The following is a 23,233-nucleotide window of genomic DNA, read 5'->3' as shown; positions in this document are numbered from 1 at the left end:
TCTACAAATGTACTATCATTTTTTTTTTACATATTTCCATTTTCAATTAACATAATTATTCATTAGATTGAATACAAATTAAATTCATTTCTTATACTTTAAAAAAATTCTTTAAAAAAATATACAAATTATTTATCTATTATTATCAACATATTATTACATAATTCTTTTCAATTAATTTGTTTTTCTAAAAATTTTTATGAAAATAATTTCCTATCTTTAATCCTATTAAAAATCTTATTATTGTGAATTTCATGTATAAAATTCAAATTGTGATTAAAATGTTTTTTAACAATCACAAATACTAAAAACACGATAAGATAGCATAATATTTTAAATGTGGCGCCTCGGGCAACCCCACTTTTATTCATTTGATACGCAGTCGCGAATATCAGAGAGAACATATAGAGAACCCCTTTCTTGAAACGCCAGTAATCATCTCTAGCCTTGCCACGAACCATTGCGATCGGAGGTGTCTCCTATCCTCGAGCCGGCGTACTACACGAAGAAGCCTCGCTAATTCAACCTGCCTGCAGTAGATTCTCTGCTTTGCAAAGGTCTGACAGTGTTTTTTTAAGCGTCAAATTTAAGCTTTCATCTGAGAGAAGAAAATCGAAGGGAAACCAAGTTCAAAAGTTTCATGTGTTACGACGTACAACGAAATGAAGCTCACGCAAAAGTGTCTTGGGAATATCAGCAAGATGTTGGACTTTTATTCGCAATTCAATCCTTCGCCACTTTCGATAAAACAGTTCATCGATTTCGGTGAGTGTGGAAAGGTTGCTTTATTGGTAAACGTTACATAGCTTGTACAACTTCAAACCTCGAGTGTCAGCTATCGACAAACCCAGACCATTTCTTTTTTACTTGTTCCTTCCTTTTTACTTTCATTCCCCCATACCTACCATTGTTTTGGCAAGTGAAGAGAGAGAGAGAGAGAGAAAGAGAGAACGGCAGCAATCGAACAACGACCCTATAAGAACATAAGACATTATTTTCAGGGTCGTTTCGATAGAATCTCTTAATGATTCCGGGGCATCGTCCGTGATTAATTTATGTTTTTGTATTATTTGCGTCAAGAAATGAATGTCAATGATGGCGTTGCATATTTCGATTATTCTATCAAAAATGGAGTTTTATATATATATATATATATATATAATTCGCAATAATTAGAAAATTTGAGATAATTTAGTTATATCATTCAAATTATTAGAGTTGTATTTCTCATTTCAAAATATATGATCAATTGAAAATCATTGAAAAATCTTTACGATTACATATATTATATATATGTTGCATATATTATTACATATATGCAAAATTAATCAAATGATTAATTATAGGAAAAAAATTAAACTTAAATTCATATAATTTTTTATGAACTTATATGTATAATCTTTTCTTGTTTTTTTTTTCTTAAAATTAAATGAAAAATTTATGATTCTAAATCGATTCTACATCGATTGAAATTATATCAAAAAAAATTTTTCTTCTTATTGAGAAGAAAAAAGAGTCACGAGATTTATACATAAATTATGGCGGGAAATTTAGCAAGATAATCCTTTAGAAGAATGATTTTAAAATTTTTCAATATTTATAAATATTTTCTTATATTTTTTTTTTATCTTTCAAAATTTGTTTTTCTTTTTGAAAAATTTCAAGAAAAGCATTTAAATTTTCAAATTTTCGGAATCAGAAGAGGTTGCTGCTCTTTCCTTGTATCGATCTTTAAATGTCACTGCACTCGTGAAAATGTTAGATTCGTAACAGTTCTATTAATCTGAATATATTAATGTATTTTTATTTTCTAATTTATTCGATACATTTATAATTTTAATACAGTGAATCTAATCATCCGACTACGAAGGTTACATTAAACTGAAATTAATCGATAAATTTTTACAAATTGGACTTGTTTCAACCATTCTCCGCCAACACTTCTATAAAATTATATATTCATTTTTTTCTCTTAATCCTCGATTATTTATTTTATTATTATAATTCTTTCTCGCAATTTTATTTAACAAAAAAAATAATAAAATTTTTAAAAAAATTACATATAAATTTCATTCGATGATTTTTTATTAAAAAAAAGATACTTAGAAATTTAAAAAATATACTTTTACATCTTTTTTATATGTAAAAATTTTTTTGGATTATTTCCTAATAACATTAAGATAGAGAAAGACATAACTCTTATCAAATGACATGTCTTATTCTCGTCCACCGAAGTTGTGTGTATTTCGTCTGTCGGTCCTTTGTTTTCGAACTGTCAGACGTCATAGACGTCACAGAGTCCAACACGCCTCGTATTTCATCATCGCACTATTCCGTTAATGAATCGACCACTTGATATACAAGATACATATATCTATTCATTCGTGTATAATCCATATGTGAAAGAAACCATCTACGACTTTACTACACGGATATTTTAAGAATTCATTGAATTCGCAAATAGAATTTTTATTTCTGATGTCGATTTCTTTCATTGTAATATTTTCTCATATCTTGTTGATTTAAAATTAATGTCGATATTGTTATAATTTTCATAATGATATCAGAATTTAAACGATTCCGCGGAAAAAGCATTCTGCGTTGTTATCGTACTATGCAACGTTTGTTTGTTAACTTCGCGACTGACAAATATGCTAATGGCGCGTATCACGAGTTTTAATAACATCCTGTTTCCTCTTTGATCCAAACTACCTACTGTTTGAAATTAATCGCGTGCATTTTCGCACGTAAATACCAAATCACGAGTTTGCCTGTGTATTGTTCTATTGTTTTTTAAAGAAAATACGTACAAACAAGCAAATATCGAAATAAAATCAAACGAAGTCGAGCTGATAAGAGGAAATTTATTCGAAAATAAATATCATCTCACGATTTGCCTTTGAAAGTAGACTTTGCGAATCTGGTTCATGTAGATTATTTTAACTCTTTTATATAGCGAACTACTATTCTAAACAGAGGTATTCCCCGTCAAAGTGGTCTCTTTTGTGTCGGTATCGCTTTCAGAATGCATCAAACAATCTATAGATCTTTGCACGAATATAACACGAATATTCAATTTCTCGAATTATCAATGTCCAAACTGATATAACGATTTATATAAATTTATATAAATCAAAGAGGAAACAATCTACGTAGTGTAGATTGAAAATCAAGAAAATCAAGGTCGGCCAACCTTTCCTCGAGTTGGCCACTGTCATTGGTGGCAATTTCCACCAAGGTAAATAGGAATACACTTATTGCGAATGGTATGCTGGAACATTGCCATTTTTTCGCGTCAGTCAATAAGTGTGGGTGTGCAAATTCTTAGAGTTTAAACTCTCGATAAATTCTTTTTTGAATTCTTGCCCGTTCTTCTCCCTGACGTAAACCGCCATTTCTTATTTCAAAATAATTGATGATTTTTTACGTATGTTTTTTTGCTTGTATATTTGCTCTTGACGCGTAAAAGGACAAACAAACTTTGTACCGATTAAGAAAGACGAATTGATAACGAAACCGAGACATTTCAACATTTAATCTCTTTGTTAATGAACTTTTCGAGCCATTTAATTTCAGAGATTCTTCAATTTATGAATGTACAAGAAAGAAAGTTTGTAAGATCTTAAGTTTTTGAAAGCTGTGGTCAAATAACATTGGCCATATCTGTGTTGTATGTCCACCCACTTCTGCTATTTATGTTCTTGATTAAACAACGATTACACAAACGAGATAAAGCCTTTAAATGTACATAATTGTTATATTTATTGATCCGATGGTTATTTCATTCTCTCCTTATACTTTCGAATAGCAATATCGAGCTAACAGCTACGCGAAAGAAATTTTTTACTCTTATTCTTTTTATTAACAGCCTCGATACGAATCAATAAGAATTTATTTCAATTTTGCAATAATTATCCATTTATCAAACGTATATTTTTCAAACGATCTCGATTTCTTTCACTTGAATGAAAGTTGATTGCTCCGCATATCTTATCATTAATTGATTTCAAAATAAGTCTACATTAATACGATGTTCATCATTGTATTATCTAACGATCGTGGTGAGCGTAGCTCGCGTGTGCAGTGATGAGAAGTGCATTGCGGCGCGTGTGCTTGGCTTTGAACATTGGGATTAAAGCTTTAAAACTAAACAGCTGCTTCCTCTGACCGGTTATATTTCCCGTCGAAAGATTCCAGAACTGGTTATGGAACAGTACATGACTCGTATCACGCGGATACCCGCGAAGAAGAGTCGATGACTAATCGTTATTTTTCTACCTGTAATAATAAATTTTTATCATAACCTCCATGAATATTTTATTTTATTTTATTGACTAGTTGTTTTAAGTGATTCATGACGCTATTAAATTTAAATTGGAAAATCTTGTTAATCAAATAGGAAAAATTTTCTTGAAACAAATATATAGAGATAGAAAAGATTACTATTCATTTATATGCAAAGTTTGCATATCTGCGTACAACTCATATGGAGAAACACTATTCGAAAACATGATTAGGATGCTTCCAGCAAGTTCTAACGGCAATGGGTATATGACTGAGACTGTTTTCTGGCCGAGTTTTTACTTTGTCAACGAGTTGGGCGCGATGCAAAAAAAATATTCGTTTGTTTTATTAAAATTTAACGATTAAACGATCTCGAAATATGATAATGAATAAATGTTTTTTCAAAATGTTTTTACTTGCAAAATATTTACCAATTTCAATTTCAATAAAAAACGAAAAGAGAGAGAAGGGAAAAAGAAATAAATTTACGTAACGTTTTTTCGTCTGAAAAATTAAATTTCATTTAATATTAATTAATTTTTCAACAAATATTGTTATAAAACAATGACTCATATATGATTCATTCTATGTCATTACTATTTATTACTGCATTTGATATCATTGAATAAAACATTTTAGTTAAAGTTAATTTGATGACAACATATTTCATGATATTAAACGAACATTATGGTGTTTACAAAGTTTCTTTTAATCTGTCTATTCAAATTATCAACCTTGAATTCACTGATTAAAGTCAATATCGTTAATGATTTTAGAAAATCATTTCGTAAAACGTGATATGATATTTAAATCAAAAAATAAAAATTCCTATATAGAAATCTGTATATACTTTTTCAACATAACGAATTATCTAATCTTACATTATATTATCGATAATTTTTGTAATAAAATCTCAATGTTTATTAATCTCTAAATTTATCGGGAATTTAACGTGCGTTAAAACGAATAAGATCATTGTTCACGGTTTCTTTTACCGTACAATTTCAACCGAAAGTGTCTTTTACGACGTCGTAACTTTAGCAAACCTTTACGCTGTTTCACGTCCTTTAATTTTATTAATGCGTCACCGCCAATTTATAACGTTCAGGAAATAAAGCTATTTTTACGAAAAATATCCTTCCATTCGATCGTAAAGCAGAGTGAGCCTAGATAAAGATTTTACTATCACGAAATTACGGCGCGTAAAATTAGGTTTCAAGTTATAGAAGATAGAAAAAAATACCTCCGATTTCGTGCTACGTCGTATTCGTCAATTATCCTAAAAATCGTTCTTTCGAAATTTCTCGAAACTCATCAGAATCGAGGCAATTAGTCGATAAAAATGGAAGAAGCCTTGCGCCATCGAAGAAAATTGTTTTGTTGAAGTAGCTAAGGTCAAGCTATAACGAGGCTATATCGTTTAGAAATTAATTAACGAATTTATAATCCCTGTCATTTGCCTCGTGTCTTCCTCCATTCAAATTCCTCGTGGGATTGATCAATTCCCCGTGTACATTTTCCAATCTCTGGAATTGGAAAACCATTTTCCATCCCGTCACCTTTGTTCCTCCAGGAAAATTTACGCGATGTTAAATCTCGACTTCCTCGCATTATACTCGCGCGTGATACATCAATGTTAACATTGTTAACCGATGATAATTACGTTTTCATTACGCGTGGAATAGTACCTTACAAATTAATATTTTTCGACTTACGTAACGCTCGTATATTTTTATCGCTTGAAGCTTAAACCAATGATTATCTTAGATGAGATGAATTTTCTGAACGAAGAATTTATATACGTAAATTAGCTTTTTGCGGAAATAGACATATCATTATGCGGACAGGCATTGTTAAAGAAACAACAATTGTCAAAGTAAATTGATTTTATCTTTGCTTTTGATTTACAGTGTTTTCAATTTATTATTTCTCTTTTTTGCTTAAAAAAAGAAAAGAAAAAAAAATTGAGATTTGCCATTGAATGGCTACCCCGTATCCAAGAAAATTCTCCATTTTCCCTGATCCCTTGAAAAGCAAGGAACGAATGTGAATAAAATTAGAATAGCGGATCGATTTGCGCGAGTCCGTAAATGAAACGATAGACAATTTGTGACGTGTTGTATTGAAATACGGTCACCGATGCTTTATCGCGTATCGTCGTGATAAGTTGTATTCTATATCGACGATTGATACTTTTTCTTTTTTCGTAAATATCGATGGTGGTCATTTATTTTAAAGAAATTCTTTTTTATAATTACCTTTTTATTCCACAAAAAAGAAAAAGCAATTTCAATCAATTTTGATCTCCTCTAGAGAATCCTTTAAATTAAAAATTCCTTTGCAATGTTGAAACCTGGTCTGATCCTTGGATGGACCAAAGTTACTAATTAACAATTCTATCTTATAAAATATATAGATCAAGCTGTTACTTGTATGAACGGAAATAAATTCACGAAAAAAAGAAATTATATCAACTGTTCGTTAAAAACTCGAACAATGATCGTATTTTACTTGGAGCATTAATGTTTATTACGTTTTTATATAGGGTTAATTAAAACTATTGAAAACGAGCTATTTTGTGTATCTCCATGAAAGAAATTCACGTCACGATTCAATAAACTTTTATTCACGAAGGAAATCAGCATCGAGGTTTCGAATTAATTCTATCAATCACTTATTCGAATCCCAAATTGCCAGTTTTATATATTATGTAATTACACATTATAGTTTCGTCACTTCGAAACATAGATTCTCTACGACAATCGATTGAATTTATAGCGAATTGTGCTGCCAAGTGGAAAAAAGAAACGGTTCATTGAGCGACATTGCACGTTTCATTGCAATTCAATGCATTCTTTAACCTTACGAGCCATCGTGATGAATTTCTTGGCATATTAAACAAACGGACTGTGCACCTTGAATAAAAAATTATTCAGCTAAGATTAAATTATTTGATCTTTATTAATTATTTCATATTGACACGCAGTATACAATATGTAAACATATGTTTTATTGATATCCTAAAGTCAAGAAACTCGATCACATGAAATATTAAACAAATATTAATTGTCATTTTTTTTATGCTTTTATCGCGAAAAATTCTTCCCGTGATCGTTTTGTCAACTTTGAGAACATTATTAATTTCACAATATCTTGTGTCAATTAAACGTGCTTTCTTTTTTCATCTGCGTCGTAATATTAGGATAACGGAAATTCAGGCATTTCGTTTTTTATTTATCGAAAAATTTCGCCAAAATATCGATCTATACTTATGCCAATCACGCATGACGACAAATCTTTTTTTGTCCGTCTGGTTTTCTTTAATAATTAATATAATTTCATACGATATTATGAGAAAAAAAGAGTGATAATTATAAAATCTTTTAACACTCGATAAAAATAAACGGAGAAAAATGCAACGATTAACACGTTCGATGAATCGTTAGAATCTCATTATTATTGTTATCCAACTCGTTCGAATTACATGATTTTGAGAAACGTAGATATGAAAAATTAATGAATTATCTTGTTATTCGTATAAGATACTGACCGATTTAAGTGTTATCGAATAATAAAAAAAAAAAAAAAAAGAAAAAGGCAAAAAAGATTAAATAATATTGATATCGAATATCGAAGGACATATCGAATATCGAGTTTTCATCAATAATTTAGGATTTATTTGCGATTCGATAATTTCGCAAAAAGAAATTGAACATTGTTGTGGAAAAAACTAAATTTTCTAAATCGAGTTTGATCGCAGAAAATCGTTTTCACACAAGAGGTCTTTTTATTCGATCTGCTTGATGCAGATAAAGTCAATAGGTAATTTCACGGCAATTTATTACGTTGGCAGTAAATCATTTACTATCTATCTCGTTAAAAGAAGAAAATGAAATTTCCTCTAATGGAATACGTGGCATTTGAACAAATTCGATATTTTCTATTACCAATCTTTTTGGTAACGTGTACAAGTACGTACATTATTACTAATCTTTTTCACAATTTTGCTCCAGAATAGAAGATTAGATTTTAAAATCTTTTTGTAAGAAACTTACCAAATCCGTCCTTCTTTTCTATTTCATCATTTAGATTAAACGTGGGTAAGACGATTTCAATAGTTTGTGTTTTATTCTGAACTTTTATTTTTGGTGAAAGTATTCAAAATAATTCAACTATATACATATATTCTATTTGTATGCGATCATGTAAAATTACTTGATTTAACATCGGTAATTTAATCCAATCGAGCAATGGGATCAAGCTGTTACTCGATGGAATACAATATCGATAATGATGGTCAAGTTTTATCATGTTTTCCTTTCATATCGATCATTTCAATTTCTTTTCTTTTTTTTCTTTTTCTTAAAACCGTTTATATCTTTCTGATGAAATTGAAAATTAAGATAATCCCATTTATGAATATATGTTTTGTTCAAATATCACGTGAATGAATGATATAAATAAGATAAAATTATCACAACTATCCTTAATGTTTACGATTACCTTATAAGTTTGATCAAACATATTTTTAACGGGACTCAATCTCTACCTTATCTTATATATACCTGAATCACTCTTCATCAATTTTTCAACAACAATGCATAAATTAAACAGCCCCGATTAGAAACGAAATGTAATTAATCGATCGCGATTGATTGTTAATCTATTATCTATTTGACCGACCGAAACTCGTGTTGCATTTACAATTTCATTAAAAAAAAAAAAAAAGAGAGAGAGAAAGGCCAGATTAATTCGATTAATAACGTGATTGACGAAATAGCTTTATATTATTATCTAAATATATTAGTACCGAGAATAAACGTTCTATAGACTCGACGCAATAAGTTAATCGAGTTTAAAAACAATCGATAGACCAACCCTCTTCTAAATCGAGACAACTAAAAAAAAAGTTACTCTCGCGTGCAATGCAAGCGACACGATTGTTTTCCACAAAGACGTCGATGATAAATCGATCGATGATTAAATTTTAAAACAGTATTATCCGATTCATGCATGTCAAAAATGACGCTGTTGTATCACTTTGATACGAGGTCAATGTAAACAGAGTTATCCGAGAGTAATGATAAAAACAGTATATTAATCTAAATATGGTCGTGCTTATACCATATTATTTTCTAGAGAGATTAGCAGAAACAAAAGCATATGTGTGAATATATAAATACAGTGTGATTCATATATGACCTACTTACGATTTCATAAATCCGATATTAAGATAAAATTCTTTTTTCTAATGCCTCGATACATTCTAATCTTTGATTTCTAATATGCTTTGAAAAGGTCGCGTCGACCAGTTTTCCCCTCAAGTTGGAAAAATAAATGGATAATTCTTGATTCGAAATATGTTGCTAGCTACATTTCCGAAGAAAAAAAAGAAAAATGTTCTCTTGCAAAGCAATCGAGTTTACGCGACGATGCACTATTTACAAAGTTCATCGTTCCTCCGTTCTTTTACATTCTTCAAAACAACTTACTTATGAAAAGCTTTGATAACGATTTTAAATTGCCGTGATAAGATCATTCGCTTTTCTCTCTCTCTCTCTCTCTCTTTAAATCCGTGACCAGTTTATCTATTGTAAAATTTTATATTTGCAAGGCAAATATAAAAATGTGAAATTCGATTAAGGAAAATTGTTGAAATGTTTTAGGCCTAAGCGCCTGTGAGAGGAAGTCCTTTATATTCTTGAGGAAGGAATTGCCTGTCCGATTGGCCAACATTATGAAAGAGATCCATCTATTGCCGGATAATTTATTGAAAATGCCTAGCGTGGGTATAGTTAATAATTTATACGCAACCTCGTTCGAGGATATCATGCAGTTCGAGAAGGTTGAAGTCAACGATAGCACTCTAGACAAGTGAGTCCTCCAACGTTAGAAACGATCTCTTAGCCTAATAGAAAATATTGATTTTTACCCTCGAGTTTTCAACCAAAGTCGTTATTGCCTTCTTTTCCAGATTCTGTCAGACATTGGTGAAAATTAGGAACAGGCACAAGGACATCGTCGAAACGATGGCGCAAGGTGTTTTAGAATTGAAAGAATCCCACGATGTCGATGTCCAGACGGAGAACAATATTCAATATTTCTTGGACAGATTTCTCATGTCTCGAATTTCCATTCGTATGCTGATCAATCAACATAGTAAGTCCTATTTTCGTCGCGTTTTAATAACTTGCCCTTGGATTCAATGAAATTAACGTGGTTAATTAAAAAAGAAAATTATCTTTGCTGCAGCTCTCTTGTTCGGTAGCGAATTAAATGGACACAGTAGACATGTGGGATCCATAGATCCATCCTGTGAGATAAGCAGCGTTGTGAAAGACGCGTATGAGAAAGCGAGATTACTGTGTGATCAATATTATATGGCTAGTCCGGAATTGATAGTCCAGCAACATAACGGCAAGTTTGAAAAATGTTGATTGTACTAGAGTAATATATACTAGTAAGTAGACTTACGACATGACCAATTTTTCTTTAATAGGTATAGTATAAAGTTGCCATCGTGAAACCTTTGAATCTCATCATGATAAAAGATAATATGTATTTTAAAGAATTTATCGTATTAGAGAATTTGTTAATGACAATGGATAACGACAAAAAGTTTTCATCGTGGCAATTTGTTGTGTATTCTTTACGATAAAAAAAAATATATATATAAAGAATGATATTACAAAAGAAATATATAAATGATAAAGGGAAGGAAGAAGATGGTTGTCTTGATTGTAATTAAATCTGATTCTTTTCAGAGTACGATCGATGTAGCCAAATTAGAATAGTTTACGTACCAAGCCATTTGTTCCACATGCTGTTCGAACTTTTCAAAAACAGTATGCGAGCGGTTATGGAACACCATAGTTCGAACGGGGAATATCCAGCGATAGAAGTGATCGTGTCGCGTGGAAAAGAAGATATATGCGTTAAGGTAATTTACAAATCGTGCATCGACTTTGCAAACGATTATTTGAAACTATCGAAGCATTGATGAGTGAATTATGAACGATCGAATTTATCAATAAACGTTCGTTGCGTGGAAATTGTATCTTAAGTTTCGCCAACATTGATATTCAATATCGGTGCATCAGATATTCGATAAGGAATCGTGCTCGCGATCAGATTATATCAGTTGGAATATTTTTAAAACATTAGAATCAATACTCGTTTGATTTATAGCGCGATAACTTTGCACTTCGATTAATTTTATCCTATTTTTCCAGATGTCCGATAAAGGCGGTGGTATCCCTCGCTCGCAAATGGACCATTTGTTTAAATACATGTACAGCACGGCACCTAGGCCAACCAAAACCGATGCTCACACAGTTCCACTTGCCGGATACGGTTATGGTCTTCCAGTATCTCGATTATACGCCAGATATTTCCACGGTGATCTCGTTCTCCAAAGTTGTGATGGTTTCGGTACCGATGCCATCGTATATCTAAAGGTAAAAATCACGCGATGCAATTTCATTACTCAAGTGTGTACAGTGTGCTCTTTATTCGTTTATTCTATTTTTAAACGTTTCAGGCTTTGTCGAACGAAGCCAACGAGTTATTGCCAATTTTCAACAAGACTTCCTCCAAATTTTATCGAACTCAAGTATCAACCACCGATTGGAGCAGTCATTGTGGTGGTGGAATGGCCACGAGGCAATTACGTATGAGTCTTGTTCAAGGACACAAACTTCCACGTGGAATGGAAGTTAGGCATTGTTAACGAAATTTCATCTCTATGGACCAAGGAAGTAAGTATCTACTTACCTAGATGTTCGACATTTGTAAGAATGGAAGAGATTCTTCGCTGCAGTATTTACCATACAGAATTTAAAAAAAAAAAAAAAAAGAAAAGAAACTCGTAGACGAACAGCGCAAATTTATTTTCAAAATGTTATCGTATTCTATGTGTAACTCGATTCAAAATCATTGAAATCACTGTTTCGATTTGTAACTGAATATTTATTGATGTGATTTTTGATCGATGTATTGATAGATGTATCTTGCATTTGAATCGCTCTTAGTGTTTCAGTGTTTCCTTTTTAATGAGGTGTTTCGTTTACGAGCACCGATACGATCGGCGGAACATTGAGATTCGACAGAATTGTTAATCAAGACAACCGCTTCCGCTGTAGGTGGAAAAAGCCTTGCGACTTTCGTGTCACGATATCTAAAGAAGTAGCAAGGATCCACAATCGAGATCCTTCGTAATATATTTTTCACGAATATAAACCGTAGATGACCGTGATGGTTACAGCGACGTTATTGCCTCGTCAAAAATGACTTATTGTTCGTTGTGCCCGCGGTTACGATGCTCACATATCACGATTCTTGAAATTTAACTGCATTTTAAATATTTCCGATATATTTTTTTTATTAATTTTATAAATTTAAGTTTTTAAGATATTTTTAAAAATCCTAGAATTAATCTGAACGTTCCATCAAGATCATTTCTTTATATATACGTATATATACATATACGTATATATGTATGTATATATATATATATGTGTGTATATATATATATATATATATATACAGACACATATGCCGTGCTTTTAATAAATCAGCATTTTAATTCTCTTTTTTTGAACATTTTTTTGTTCAAACATGAAATTGTTCAAACGTATGCTGACTTAACTTTGTGATCGATCGATACAAAAGCGAGAAGGAATTTTCCACTCGTTAGAGGAATTTTTATAAAAAAAAAAAGTATGCCACAAATGTAAAACTGTGATTTGATACGTGATTTTAGTTAAATATAGCTAGACAAACTTTGAACTTGTTAATCTACGACGTCATTCGCGTTTATGAATTTTAACTATGTTATATGTAAAAAAAAAAAGGAAAAAAAAAAAGAAAAAAAAGGAAAAAAATTAAAAAAAGAAAAAAAGATGGATAATTTAATAATCGCTTAGAAATATGAGTTAAAGAAAATGACATGCGAGTCGGAAGGACTGGCTGAAAGAAAGAATAATAATATTAACGTTCACTTTATCCTGGGAAAGTATTTTGTATACCGTATACAATCAAATTCTTAAGAAGTATTTCAGGTGTGTTTTAAATGAATTTTTATAAGACTAAAACATAGAAACAAAGATTTATACGCAATAAATTCATTTCCGCGACTTTCGAGTCTCGTTTATATTCTAAGGTATTTCCTTCGATTCATTATAATGAACGTGTGAAATTCAGCCAGAAAGAAGTTCGAATTCAGGATGATGCAATATCGTCGCGTTCATGTTATCTCTTATTTCTTAACACTGATTTTCTAATGTGAAATGAACCTCGCTCCTCTTTTTATTCGAAATTGTATAACGAGGTTTCTATATATTTTTAACTAGTAGAGTACGATGACATTTAATTTTCACAAAGAAACAGGCACAACCAGCGTACCTTAGAATACTAAACAATTTTTAAGTCTTTACCTCCCTTAGGATTTATCGTATAAATGAGACTGCATAATTTGCGCGTATCCTGCACGTTTTCTACGATCTATTATCATTTTGTTTCTTTAAAAGAGAATGAGAAAAGAGAGGACGAATTTAGAAAGTGTTTGTGAACTGTTCCTTAAACCGATGCATTTTATTATTTTAAAGGGACAGTGTCACTTTCTGTAGCGAATGTTTTCTGTTATGGATTATTCGATCCGACGTATGATCCCACGGTATATTTGCGGTATATTTTGAATGTATGTTTTGTCCCCCCCCCCCATGTATATAAATTTTTAATTTTTAGAGCACTCGGAATATTTGTCTAGACGACAGCTGTAATTTTAGCTGTAATTATAAATATGTAGGGATAATTCGCGCACGTAACGCGAGTGAAACACTTGTAAAACATTGTTAATAAACATATTACAAGATAAAAAAATGTGTGATATTTTTTTTTTCTTTTTTTCCTTTTATAATTCATTCTTTGAACAAAACTGAATGGCCACGTGTACACGGAAGAGTTGTTTTGAAGTGTTGAAAGAAGTTCAATTCGGTTCGATGTGACACAGAACAACGCTTCGATGGAATTTACTAATCTAACAAGTAAATACATTAAAATAGATGCATTGCTGTAGTTTTATTACGTTTGGCCATGCGTACCATAAGTATGAGTTCGCGTTTCGACAAATGTTTCTCTCTTACCGCACGCTTCGTTCGCTAAAAATAATAAAAAGTACTTAGCAATAACAATTATTTTCATTTATAAAATAACGCTACCCTATGTATATCTGGTGTCCATCAATGTATCAATTAATGGATTTAACAGAACGTTCTACAATTAGAATTGGCGAGTAAAACTTACAATTATCATTGATCGGACGGTGCTCGTTTCTTTTTTTCCTTCCAGTTCTCTGGAACCGAACAATCGATGATAATTTACAAATCAAATTATAGCAAGTTGCACGTTTGATACTTGAATCTTTTTTAAAACGGTAGCAGAATAAACGATAAAAACAAATAATAATTCGACATGAAAGAAAAACGCTTTAAAATGTAATTAAATAGAAAAGAAATTAAAACATGTTCAAACAACAAAAGAAAAGTGAATAAAATTAACAAAATTGATTTTGATTAAAAATAATAATATTGTTTATCGATTTAAAATTGGTTAAAAGTAATAATCGAAGCCATTGGAACCGATTCGAAACGTTTCTGTCGTTGAGCGCTTTCAAAATCCTTTCTCACTTTTTGTTTTTTTATTTTTATTTTTTTATTTTTTTATTTTTTTGTTTTTTTTTTTTCTCAAATTTGGCACCGTCAATTTTAACTCGTTCTCCTTTTCCAGCAACAAGAGAATACATTCAATTTCAAATTAATTGCAGACCAGTTATTCCGATAAAAGTTTATCACAATAATAAAGTTTTTTTTAGTGCGCGTCCTATAAGTTTGTGTACAAGTTGTTCCTCGATTGTAAATTCCAAAAATACAATCTTGTATCCTTCTCATATCTGCACGAATTTCCAAAAAGTGTTAATGAACTGCACGTATCATTTCGTTCGATTTCTGTCGTATGAAAATTAATTACACGCATCGTGGAGATTTTCTTTTAAAGCTATCAAGCGACTTTTCAGTGATCTGGGAAAATATTAGCTATTAGAATATACATTTCATTTTTCTAATCATTCCACGAGCGAGATCCAGTCGAAAAAAAAAAAATAAATAAATAAATTCGATCGGAGAAATATATTAGAAATTATGGAGAAAATTAACATTTATTGTACAACAATGAAATAATGATAATATCAGAAAATCAATAAAGAGCAAAATTAATATTATACGATTTAGAGATTTTTCAACGGATCCCGCTTTTGCTTTCAATTTCTCTTAAGATCTCTCGCTCAGGCAAAAAACTATTGCTAGAATTTCTCTTAAATTGTTATTAAACGATTTATCTATGCTACAATGTATATACAGCATGGCAGTGATTACACACTCTATATTTCCTTGCCGTACAATACACGTGCTACAAAAAATTTTGCAACGTTAAAACTGCTTGATTCGAGCTTGCGAATGATCGTATCATCGACCGTTCGCAGATCTTTCCTTATCGAATTTTAATATCCCCGATTGATTCAAGATCGGCGTCGATCAACGTAAACGTATTTGTCAATCTATCTATAGAACATACTTGTCATGCCTTATCAACATGTTAGAAAGAAATTTCTTCTGACAAATCACAAAATGCGCCTGTTACGTCTACGTATCTCCACCGTGTAAATTAATCGGATAATAGATTTTACCAAAAGCGAGCGCGAGTCTTGGAAAATCCACCTAATCGAGTACTTTTTTATTTATTTGGACAGTAAATTTGGTCGTGAATAGATAGGAGGACAATCGATCAGATTAAATTCGAACGGCTCGTTATGTACATTGAAATTAATTTCGTAGTAAAATTAATTTTCCTAATGTTTCTTCGTCTCGTGCGCGTAGAAAAATAAAGAAAACGAACGTCAATTTAATACGGAGACAATAATGAGCGCCTTGTGATTGCGAAAGGTATATGTAATTTTTTTTTTTTTTTTTTACGGTTAGTAATTACGCTCGATTACATTCCTCATACGACATTAGTATAATTATTAATTAATCTAGGACATATTCACTACTCAAATAGATACTTTAATAATAATTACTCTTTATAGTCTATCAAAATATTCATCACAGTGCTACGGACACAAAATTGTGTTCTGTTTATACGTGTAAATAATGATTCTTTTTCTTCGAGCAGGAAAAGTCGCGTAATCCAGCCACTCGTTGATTGCTACATTATTTCACACGAAAGATAGATTTTTCATTTCTTCTTCCTTTCTCTCTCTCTCTCTCTCTCTCTCCACGTTTTCCCTTTCTTTTCTTTCTTCTTCCTTGTATTGTTTTTTTTTTCTTTTTTTTTTAATAAAATAAACGACGATACTAATCGCCTTTCAATTTTCTTCTTGAAAAATATCAACGAATCGATAAATGGCATCTATTTAAATTACATTTTAAACTTCTAGATTTTCTAGATCACATAGTTCTCTGTTCATCTTTTGTACAATAGTTTGAGGATACCTTTGATGTCAACGAGAGACCCGATTCTTGATATTTTCTATGCTCGTATCACTTATTTTTTTCTTTCATTCTTTTTCTTTTTTTTCTTTTTTTTCTCTATGGTGCTACACACACATGACAGTATCATCCCTTTTTAAAAAATTCTTATTCGACTTTACATATGACTTATATTTACAACAATAAATTGAGGAGATGGCCTTCCAAGGAGATCGTCCAACTTATAATTAAATTGACGAACTCGAATAATTAGAAACTTTATTAGTTTCCATTCGAAAAAAAAACAGAACGTACACGTTCTATCGCAATAAATATGAAAGACAAAAATTCAAATCGGCAATCTTCGCCAAAAATTCAAAGACGCAATTGGAGCGCGTAAATTAATTTCAACGAAAAACGATCAACTTTAATTCAACTAAAAATTTCGATCCATTAATGAAATTAAAACCAAAGACGATCTTCATAAATAAACATTTAACACACGCTTTGTTTTTCGCGTTAAAAAAATAATATTACCAATAAATGGAAAAGAAAAAATAAGTTTGAGTTTAACAATAAGCAAAACAATTCGTACTGAAATGGCAAATATTCAAATAGTCCCCTTAGTATGCCTTGCTCCTTACTCATCTCTGAAATATTTTTTTCGCGAAAAAACAATCTTTTCTTTTGAAACTTTCTTCAGAAATTGCTCAAATTGTGTTCTCCAAAATTTTTCTTGTGTTTCTCGAAAATCATCTCAAAATATGATGATACTTCTTTCATTCCTTTTTTTCTTTTTTTTTCTTTTTTGCGAAGCATGATCTCATTATAAAATCTTTTTCTCGACTTAACCATCCTTTTTACAATCTTCTTTCCTCCTCTCGAGAAGACCATTTCCACAAAGGTTCTTTTTCCTTCCTTTTACAAAGATCCAGAATTTTTTTTTTGCAAATGCTACTCGTTTCTCTCAACTTTCATACTTTTTCTTTCAACATCGAATCCCAAAGGGAAGATCTGTCTCCGAATTCTCAAAAAAAAAAAAAAAAAAAAATTGATCTCTGTTAAACCTCTGCGCAAAGGGGACTAGGCGAGCGGAGTGATTGACAACAACCCCATGGAAAGAGCCATGTGGCTCAGCACCTTGGCGAAAATTTCGGATTGGTAGGGCCATGGATGTAGCTTCGTAATTCCTTTGGTGGTTCTGACCCGAAATCCGACGCTGTGTCCACATCGGACTTGCGACAAATAATCATACGAATGTCCGTGTGCAAGTAAATTCGGCCTGACTTACCGGACATAAATCTGAAACGAAAATATTTAATTTTAACATCACAATTAAGTTGCGTATCGATGGACAAATTTATACATAATTTTAAGTTAATTCAGAAAATCAGAGATCGTGGAAAAGGGAAATGAAAAAAAAAAAAAAAATTAATAATCGTGGCTTCGAGATACCTGCATCGATATGATAAAAATGTACATTTGTACACTGTACAGCATATATATTTATTTTGAGAGATTATTCATACGAAGAAGCCTCGATCATACTTGCGAATACTGATCATGAAAGCATTAAAATTTTGATTAACGAACATACGTATTGCCCACAGATCATGGATAATTAAAATCTTAATATTTACAAAATGGATCTTTGATAGAAAGAGAGATATACCTAAGATGTACGAGGTAGCGTAGTGTTTTGTCCCGCAATGTTCTCTGACGTAAAAAAGTATGAGATCGTGGTGGCATATCTGAAAGATCGTACAGTACTACGAACATTTTAACGACTGTACCCAAAGGATTGAGAAGCGTTACTTGGATAGTACCGCTTCTCGGTACTTGATAGCCCTTTTTGCCCAAATTAATATGTGCCTAAAAAAGAAAGAAAAGGAATCACGTTTCGTTGATTAGAATGTAAAAATATATTAAAAGGAACGTGGATGTACATACGAGATAGGGCGTGGAAACTTTATCATTGTCACCAAGCGTATAGAAGAACACAGTGACTGGAAGCTTTCGATGTTTCGGACAGAAGGAACCACTGGCGCCCAATTCCGCCGTGAAACCGTGAACGGTCGACACTGGTTCGAGTCTACCGTTCAAAGCCGATTCCTCGAAGCTGCCTAGAAGAGCGTGACTTTGCGGTCTACTGCGGGAAGTCGAGCGTCTTTTCGGTGTTTCCTCCCCTTCGCCTGCATTCTCGGCCTCTCGATCAGCCTCTTCCAAAGACACTGCGCCGGGACTCGGCGGAGTGTTCAATTCGAACAGAGCGCTGAAACGAAAAAAAGCTCGTCTAAATCGAAGGAGGCCTCGACACTTTCTTCCACGACACGATATTATACCTTCTCTTCGAGGAGACAGAATTCAGACTGCTATCGTAATCGAAGCAACAGCTGCCTCTCCTCAACGGAGCTGGACTGGACGTCAAGGGCAAGCCTGTTCTACTGTGAAACACCATCGAAGCCGCGTTCTCCAAGGAACGGCGAAATCTCTCTTGCTCGATGGCAGTGGGTACAGCCTTGTCCATTGTTTCGTCGTCATCCGTGACGATGTCTTTGCCGAGATTGCAGTTCCGAATTTTCTTCCCGACATTCGAAACAGAATCCTTGCAAAGTTTCAAAGATACAGTTTCGTCCTCTTCATCGTCGAGCTCCGTCACCCCATCATCCACGTTTGTACTATGCAGTCTATTTTGCCATTTGGACATCTCGACTTCGTCGTAGTCGCCGTTGTCCTCTTTGTAATTTGTACTATAATAGATTCGTGAATTTTGATGTGCGCCATTTGTACTAAGCTCCGAAGGATCAGGTCTTGCGTCGCGCTTCTCCGCCTCTCTCTCTCCGGCAAAGTTTGAGAAGTCTATTCTCCTCTTCGCTTTGCTATCCCTCAAATTTTTTGGATCGTGCAGGCTGGGCTGGACATTGTTGTACGGGAACGAACGTTGGCCTAAGTATTGTATCGCGTCTTGAGAATTGTCCTCTGTCGTTGCAGGAACTTTTTTCTCTTGCTCCTTTTTGAACAGTTGCCGGAACCGATTAAACTTCTTGTTGAGCGCCATAGACAGGAACTTCTCATCCTCCAACGCCACGCTTTTCTGCTCCTGACTCCTGCTCTTCTCGCAAGCCACGTTATTTCGATTGCTTTCCGTTTCGTTGATGGCCGTTGGCAACACGGACCTCGATTTGGTCCCATTCGGAATCTCCGTTAGATTCCCTCGGTCTTTGCTGGTTCGTAAAATTGCTCCCAATAATATGTCTGCTTTGTTCGACACGTTCTGCAAACAGTCCATAGCGTCGTTCGTCCGTTTCTCCGAATTATTATTGCATTTGATCGGCTGCAGATCCTCGTTCGAGTCGTCGCTCTCGAGCTTCTCGCGTTTCTGAGGATTATAAATATTCTTATTGCCATAAATTTCAACGAAATTGGTCTTCTCTAAAGCTTGTTGGTCATTTTTCCTGCACAACTTGTGGTTACAACCCTCGCAGGCCTTCGTACGGTTCACTATGTTGTTCGTCGAACACTCGATGCTTTCCAAATTCGCATATTTCCCTATCGATTTGTCCGATCCATCCTCCACGGATTTCTCCAACTTCTCCCGTTTCTTCATCGTCCTGATACTCGTCCTCTTCCGCTCTGACGGTGTACGAGCCCTCAAAACAGCCAGAACCTCGTCGAATTCCTGCTGACTCAACTCCAAGTTGCAGTTTTTAAATCTCACTTCGTTCCCGTGCTGTTGCTCTTGACTCTTCAAGTTTGTCGCTTTCACCTTGTTCTCCACGAAGCCACTGGTCGGCGCGACCCCGAGCACTCGTCCAGGAACTTTGCTGAACCAATCCAAGAAGCCTCCTTCCTCCTTCGACTTGTCCTTATCCTCGGGGAACGACAGTTTCGATATCAACTGGCTCAAATCCTTCCCAGGCCTCCCCCTATTGTTGACTTCCTCCACAGCTTCCTGTCCAGGATTCGCTTCGAAGGAGCTGGATAATTTGTTCGACGATTTCGCACTTTGATGCACCATGCAAGAGGAGTTGAAGGAATCTTGCTTGAATCGGTTATTCGTCGAAGGACCGGGATTTGATTCGTGGAACGGACTAGGTTGCCTAAACGGGTTGATCACGAGGCTCGAATCCTTGTTTACTGGCGGTTTGCTGATCCTCTCAGAATCGTTGAAGTAACTTTCCCTGTTCCCGCGCAAGCTCTGAAAAGCGCACTTTCCGTTCGCGTTGCTGTTATTCCAAGATTCGACGAACGACCAAGGCAACGAGGAATTGAACGGTATCAAATTCTCGAATATTCCATTCTTCTCCGTAGACTTCTCCGTCTCCTTGTGCTTCTTCTCCAAATTGCACTGTTTCTCCTTGCAATTCGACTTCAATTCGGATTCTTCGATCGTTCGCTTGTACCGCTTCTCCATGTTCCCTTCCCGCCCGTCGATGTTCAGCTGCGTCTTGAAGCACCGCTCTAGATTATCAGCGTTCAAATTCTTACGATTCCTGATGGCGTTCTCCTCCAACTTGTTCTGATTCTGCACAACAGACTTGACGCTACGATTGTTCACGATCTCGGACGGGCATTTCGGATAGCTCGAACTCTGACCATCCTTCATCTCTTGCGTTACAGTTTCCTGCACCGAGGGCAGAGCTATCGGTTGAATCGTCACGCAATTGTTCGTATCCGTAGGACCACAGGGAAGGGACCGGCGACGTTTCCTCTCGCGGTTTTGTCTTGAAATCACTGGTGATGGTGGTGGAATGTCCTCCTCCTCGCACGGACAATGATGTTTTCCAGGTTTGTTGCAAGGCGTCTGCAGTCTGTCGTCCACTAAAGCTGTTTCGGAAAAAATAAATAAATAAATAAATAAATTTATCTATTTAATCGTTCGACCTTTTAAACATTTTTCGAGTATCAATCGATTTATTAATCGTGAATTATGCATACATATATGCATGTATATAAACTTTGTAGTCGTAATCAAGGAAAAGAAACGCGAAGATTGACACTCGAAACACGGAAACATCGCGTCGATCAAGATTGCAAGATTGCCCTGATTACCAGGCAAAACAAGGCCTTCAGGATTTTGCGGAGCGCTGGAAACCGGGATAGCCTTGGTGGGTGTCAAAGCCCTCGCGACACCCTCCTCGTCTTTCTCTTTGATCGGGTGCAACGGGCAGGTGAGAACCGGCACCTCCTCCATCCTCGGCAGTGCCCACACGGTGACCTAAAATTTACACGAGAAATCCTCTTCAGCTCCATTAAATGCAGTAGTGCGCGGTACTCGGAACGAGATTGGGTAGCCGGTGACTCATCTGCTGGTTAAAAGTAGGCATTCGTTAGTGTCCTCGAACTACCAGAATAGAACCAGAATATGGAGGGTACTCCGAGAACGTGGACGAGAGGACCACCATGCGAATTACATGGACAGTTCGAGGAACATTGACCTCGCCTTTATCTCAAGTGAAACGCATCGTTTCGAGCGTTCCCAGCGAGCTGTTGCTTGCCAGGAAATCCTTGGATCAATTAAGAGCATCTATCTTCGCGTGAAGAGGTTTCAGCTAATGTGAATACTTTTTTTCTTTTCTTTTCTTATCTTTTTTTCAACGAATTTATGATAAACGATAGTTTTTGAAACGAATATAAATGGAAAAAATTCCGTTAAATCCCAATAAATGACAATGTTCCTGCTTTTAAGGTAACCGGACGGAATTTGAAACGATAACTTATTAATTTGATTTACTTTTATGGAATTTCCATCACTGTTGCCGGCCAAAGGGAACGTGTGCTCCACGGGGGTTTCACGAAACTTTCTCAGATTGTCTTCGTTGTAGGGCACCATTCTCGTCACGATGTAACTGGGATCGGTACCGTTGCTCCTCGACCACCAAGCAGCGACTTGGCTGAAGTGAAGTCGCGAACGAACTGCCTGATATAATCCGTAGAAGTTCATGGTCTCCGGACTCCTGAACATCATTCATTAATTCACCATTCGTTAATAAAATAAAATGGCAAAGAAAATTTCGAAAAAAAAAAAGAAGAAGAAAGAAAACACTTATAATCTTTCAAAACAAATTTCTCTATACTCACTTGCTAGGAACGACGCAAACACACCAATACTCCAGCAGCATCTCCGACGCTTGTTGCCATGGTGAAATTGATAAGGACGGCACGGTGCAGATCGGATTCTTGTTCGTACATTTCGCCAAACCGCATGGACAGTTGCTGCACAACACTACCTCGATGCACAGGAACGAGCCGATTGCAACACGGTCCGCGATCTCTCGGACCAGCACAAGATATCGATCGCACTGGACGAGGATCGCGTGGAGAGAAAGAAAGGGGGGGGAAAGAAAAAACGTAAGAAAATTACGCAAATTTAAATTTACCTCTACGTTAATTTCGCGTTCGTTTCGATGTTCGAACAAAAGAATATT

General features: G+C 34.3%; 2 protein-coding genes and 1 long non-coding RNA gene across 9 annotated transcripts in view; 1 reads left to right on the top strand and 2 right to left on the bottom strand.

The window, feature by feature from the left end:
* Positions 1 to 3: 3 nt before the first annotated feature.
* On the top strand, positions 4 to 17,112 carry LOC107998838 (pyruvate dehydrogenase (acetyl-transferring) kinase, mitochondrial). Of its 3 annotated transcripts, none has more exons than XM_017058342.3 (8): positions 4 to 765; positions 9,951 to 10,158; positions 10,259 to 10,443; positions 10,537 to 10,701; positions 11,049 to 11,224; positions 11,517 to 11,741; positions 11,825 to 12,041; positions 12,315 to 17,112. In XM_017058342.3, the coding sequence occupies exons 1-7, from the start codon at positions 663 to 665 to the stop codon at positions 12,011 to 12,013; spliced, it is 1,251 nt and encodes a 416-aa protein (XP_016913831.1). In that variant the 5' UTR covers positions 4 to 662; the 3' UTR covers positions 12,014 to 12,041; positions 12,315 to 17,112. The 3 variants fall into 3 exon arrangements, with proteins under 3 accessions (XP_016913831.1, XP_016913832.1, XP_061939615.1); XM_062083631.1 differs by lacking the exon at positions 4 to 765 and adding an exon at positions 4,141 to 4,280; XM_017058343.3 differs by having other exon boundaries at positions 11,825 to 17,112.
* Positions 4,046 to 4,585, bottom strand: LOC133667159 (uncharacterized). Its single transcript, XR_009832353.1, has 2 exons — positions 4,444 to 4,585; positions 4,046 to 4,278 (listed from the first exon to the last, which is right to left on the bottom strand). It is a non-coding gene; the product is annotated as an uncharacterized LOC133667159 (long non-coding RNA).
* The window catches only part of LOC107998839 (atos homolog protein A), a 29,524-nt gene continuing 22,889 nt past the window's right edge, over positions 16,599 to 23,233 (bottom strand). For 3 of the 5 annotated variants that reach the window (XM_017058346.3, XM_017058344.3, XM_017058348.3), the window contains exons 3-9: positions 22,887 to 23,107; positions 22,540 to 22,762; positions 21,858 to 22,023; positions 19,148 to 21,632; positions 18,756 to 19,077; positions 18,478 to 18,677; positions 16,599 to 18,107 (exon numbers count right to left, since the gene is read on the bottom strand). In XM_017058346.3, coding sequence (XP_016913835.2) covers positions 17,939 to 18,107; positions 18,478 to 18,677; positions 18,756 to 19,077; positions 19,148 to 21,632; positions 21,858 to 22,023; positions 22,540 to 22,762; positions 22,887 to 23,107 — 3,786 coding nt within the window. In that variant the 3' untranslated portion in view covers positions 16,599 to 17,938. Of the gene's footprint in view, positions 18,108 to 18,477; positions 18,678 to 18,755; positions 19,078 to 19,147; positions 21,633 to 21,857; positions 22,115 to 22,539; positions 22,763 to 22,886; positions 23,108 to 23,233 lie in introns of those variants that run through there. The other 2 variants (XM_062083630.1, XM_028667180.2) reach the window with 2 other exon arrangements.

The sequence above is a fragment of the Apis cerana genome, linkage group LG13, assembly GCF_029169275.1.
Source record: "Apis cerana isolate GH-2021 linkage group LG13, AcerK_1.0, whole genome shotgun sequence".
NCBI classification, from domain to species: Eukaryota; Metazoa; Arthropoda; class Insecta; order Hymenoptera; family Apidae; genus Apis; species Apis cerana.
The sequence above is the reverse complement of the archived record's forward strand: the minus strand, read 5'-3'. Positions and strand labels throughout refer to the sequence as shown.

Bases quoted from the DNA above. Each gene is read 5' to 3' on its own strand.
- LOC107998838 (XM_017058342.3), top strand. From the start codon at position 663: ATGAAGCTCACGCAAAAGTGTCTTGGGAATATCAGCAAGATGTTGGAC. The intron at 10,159-10,258 runs GTGAGTCCTCCA...CTTCTTTTCCAG, and splicing joins AACGATAGCACTCTAGACAA to ATTCTGTCAGACATTGGTGA. The intron at 11,225-11,516 runs GTAATTTACAAA...CTATTTTTCCAG, and splicing joins AAGAAGATATATGCGTTAAG to ATGTCCGATAAAGGCGGTGG.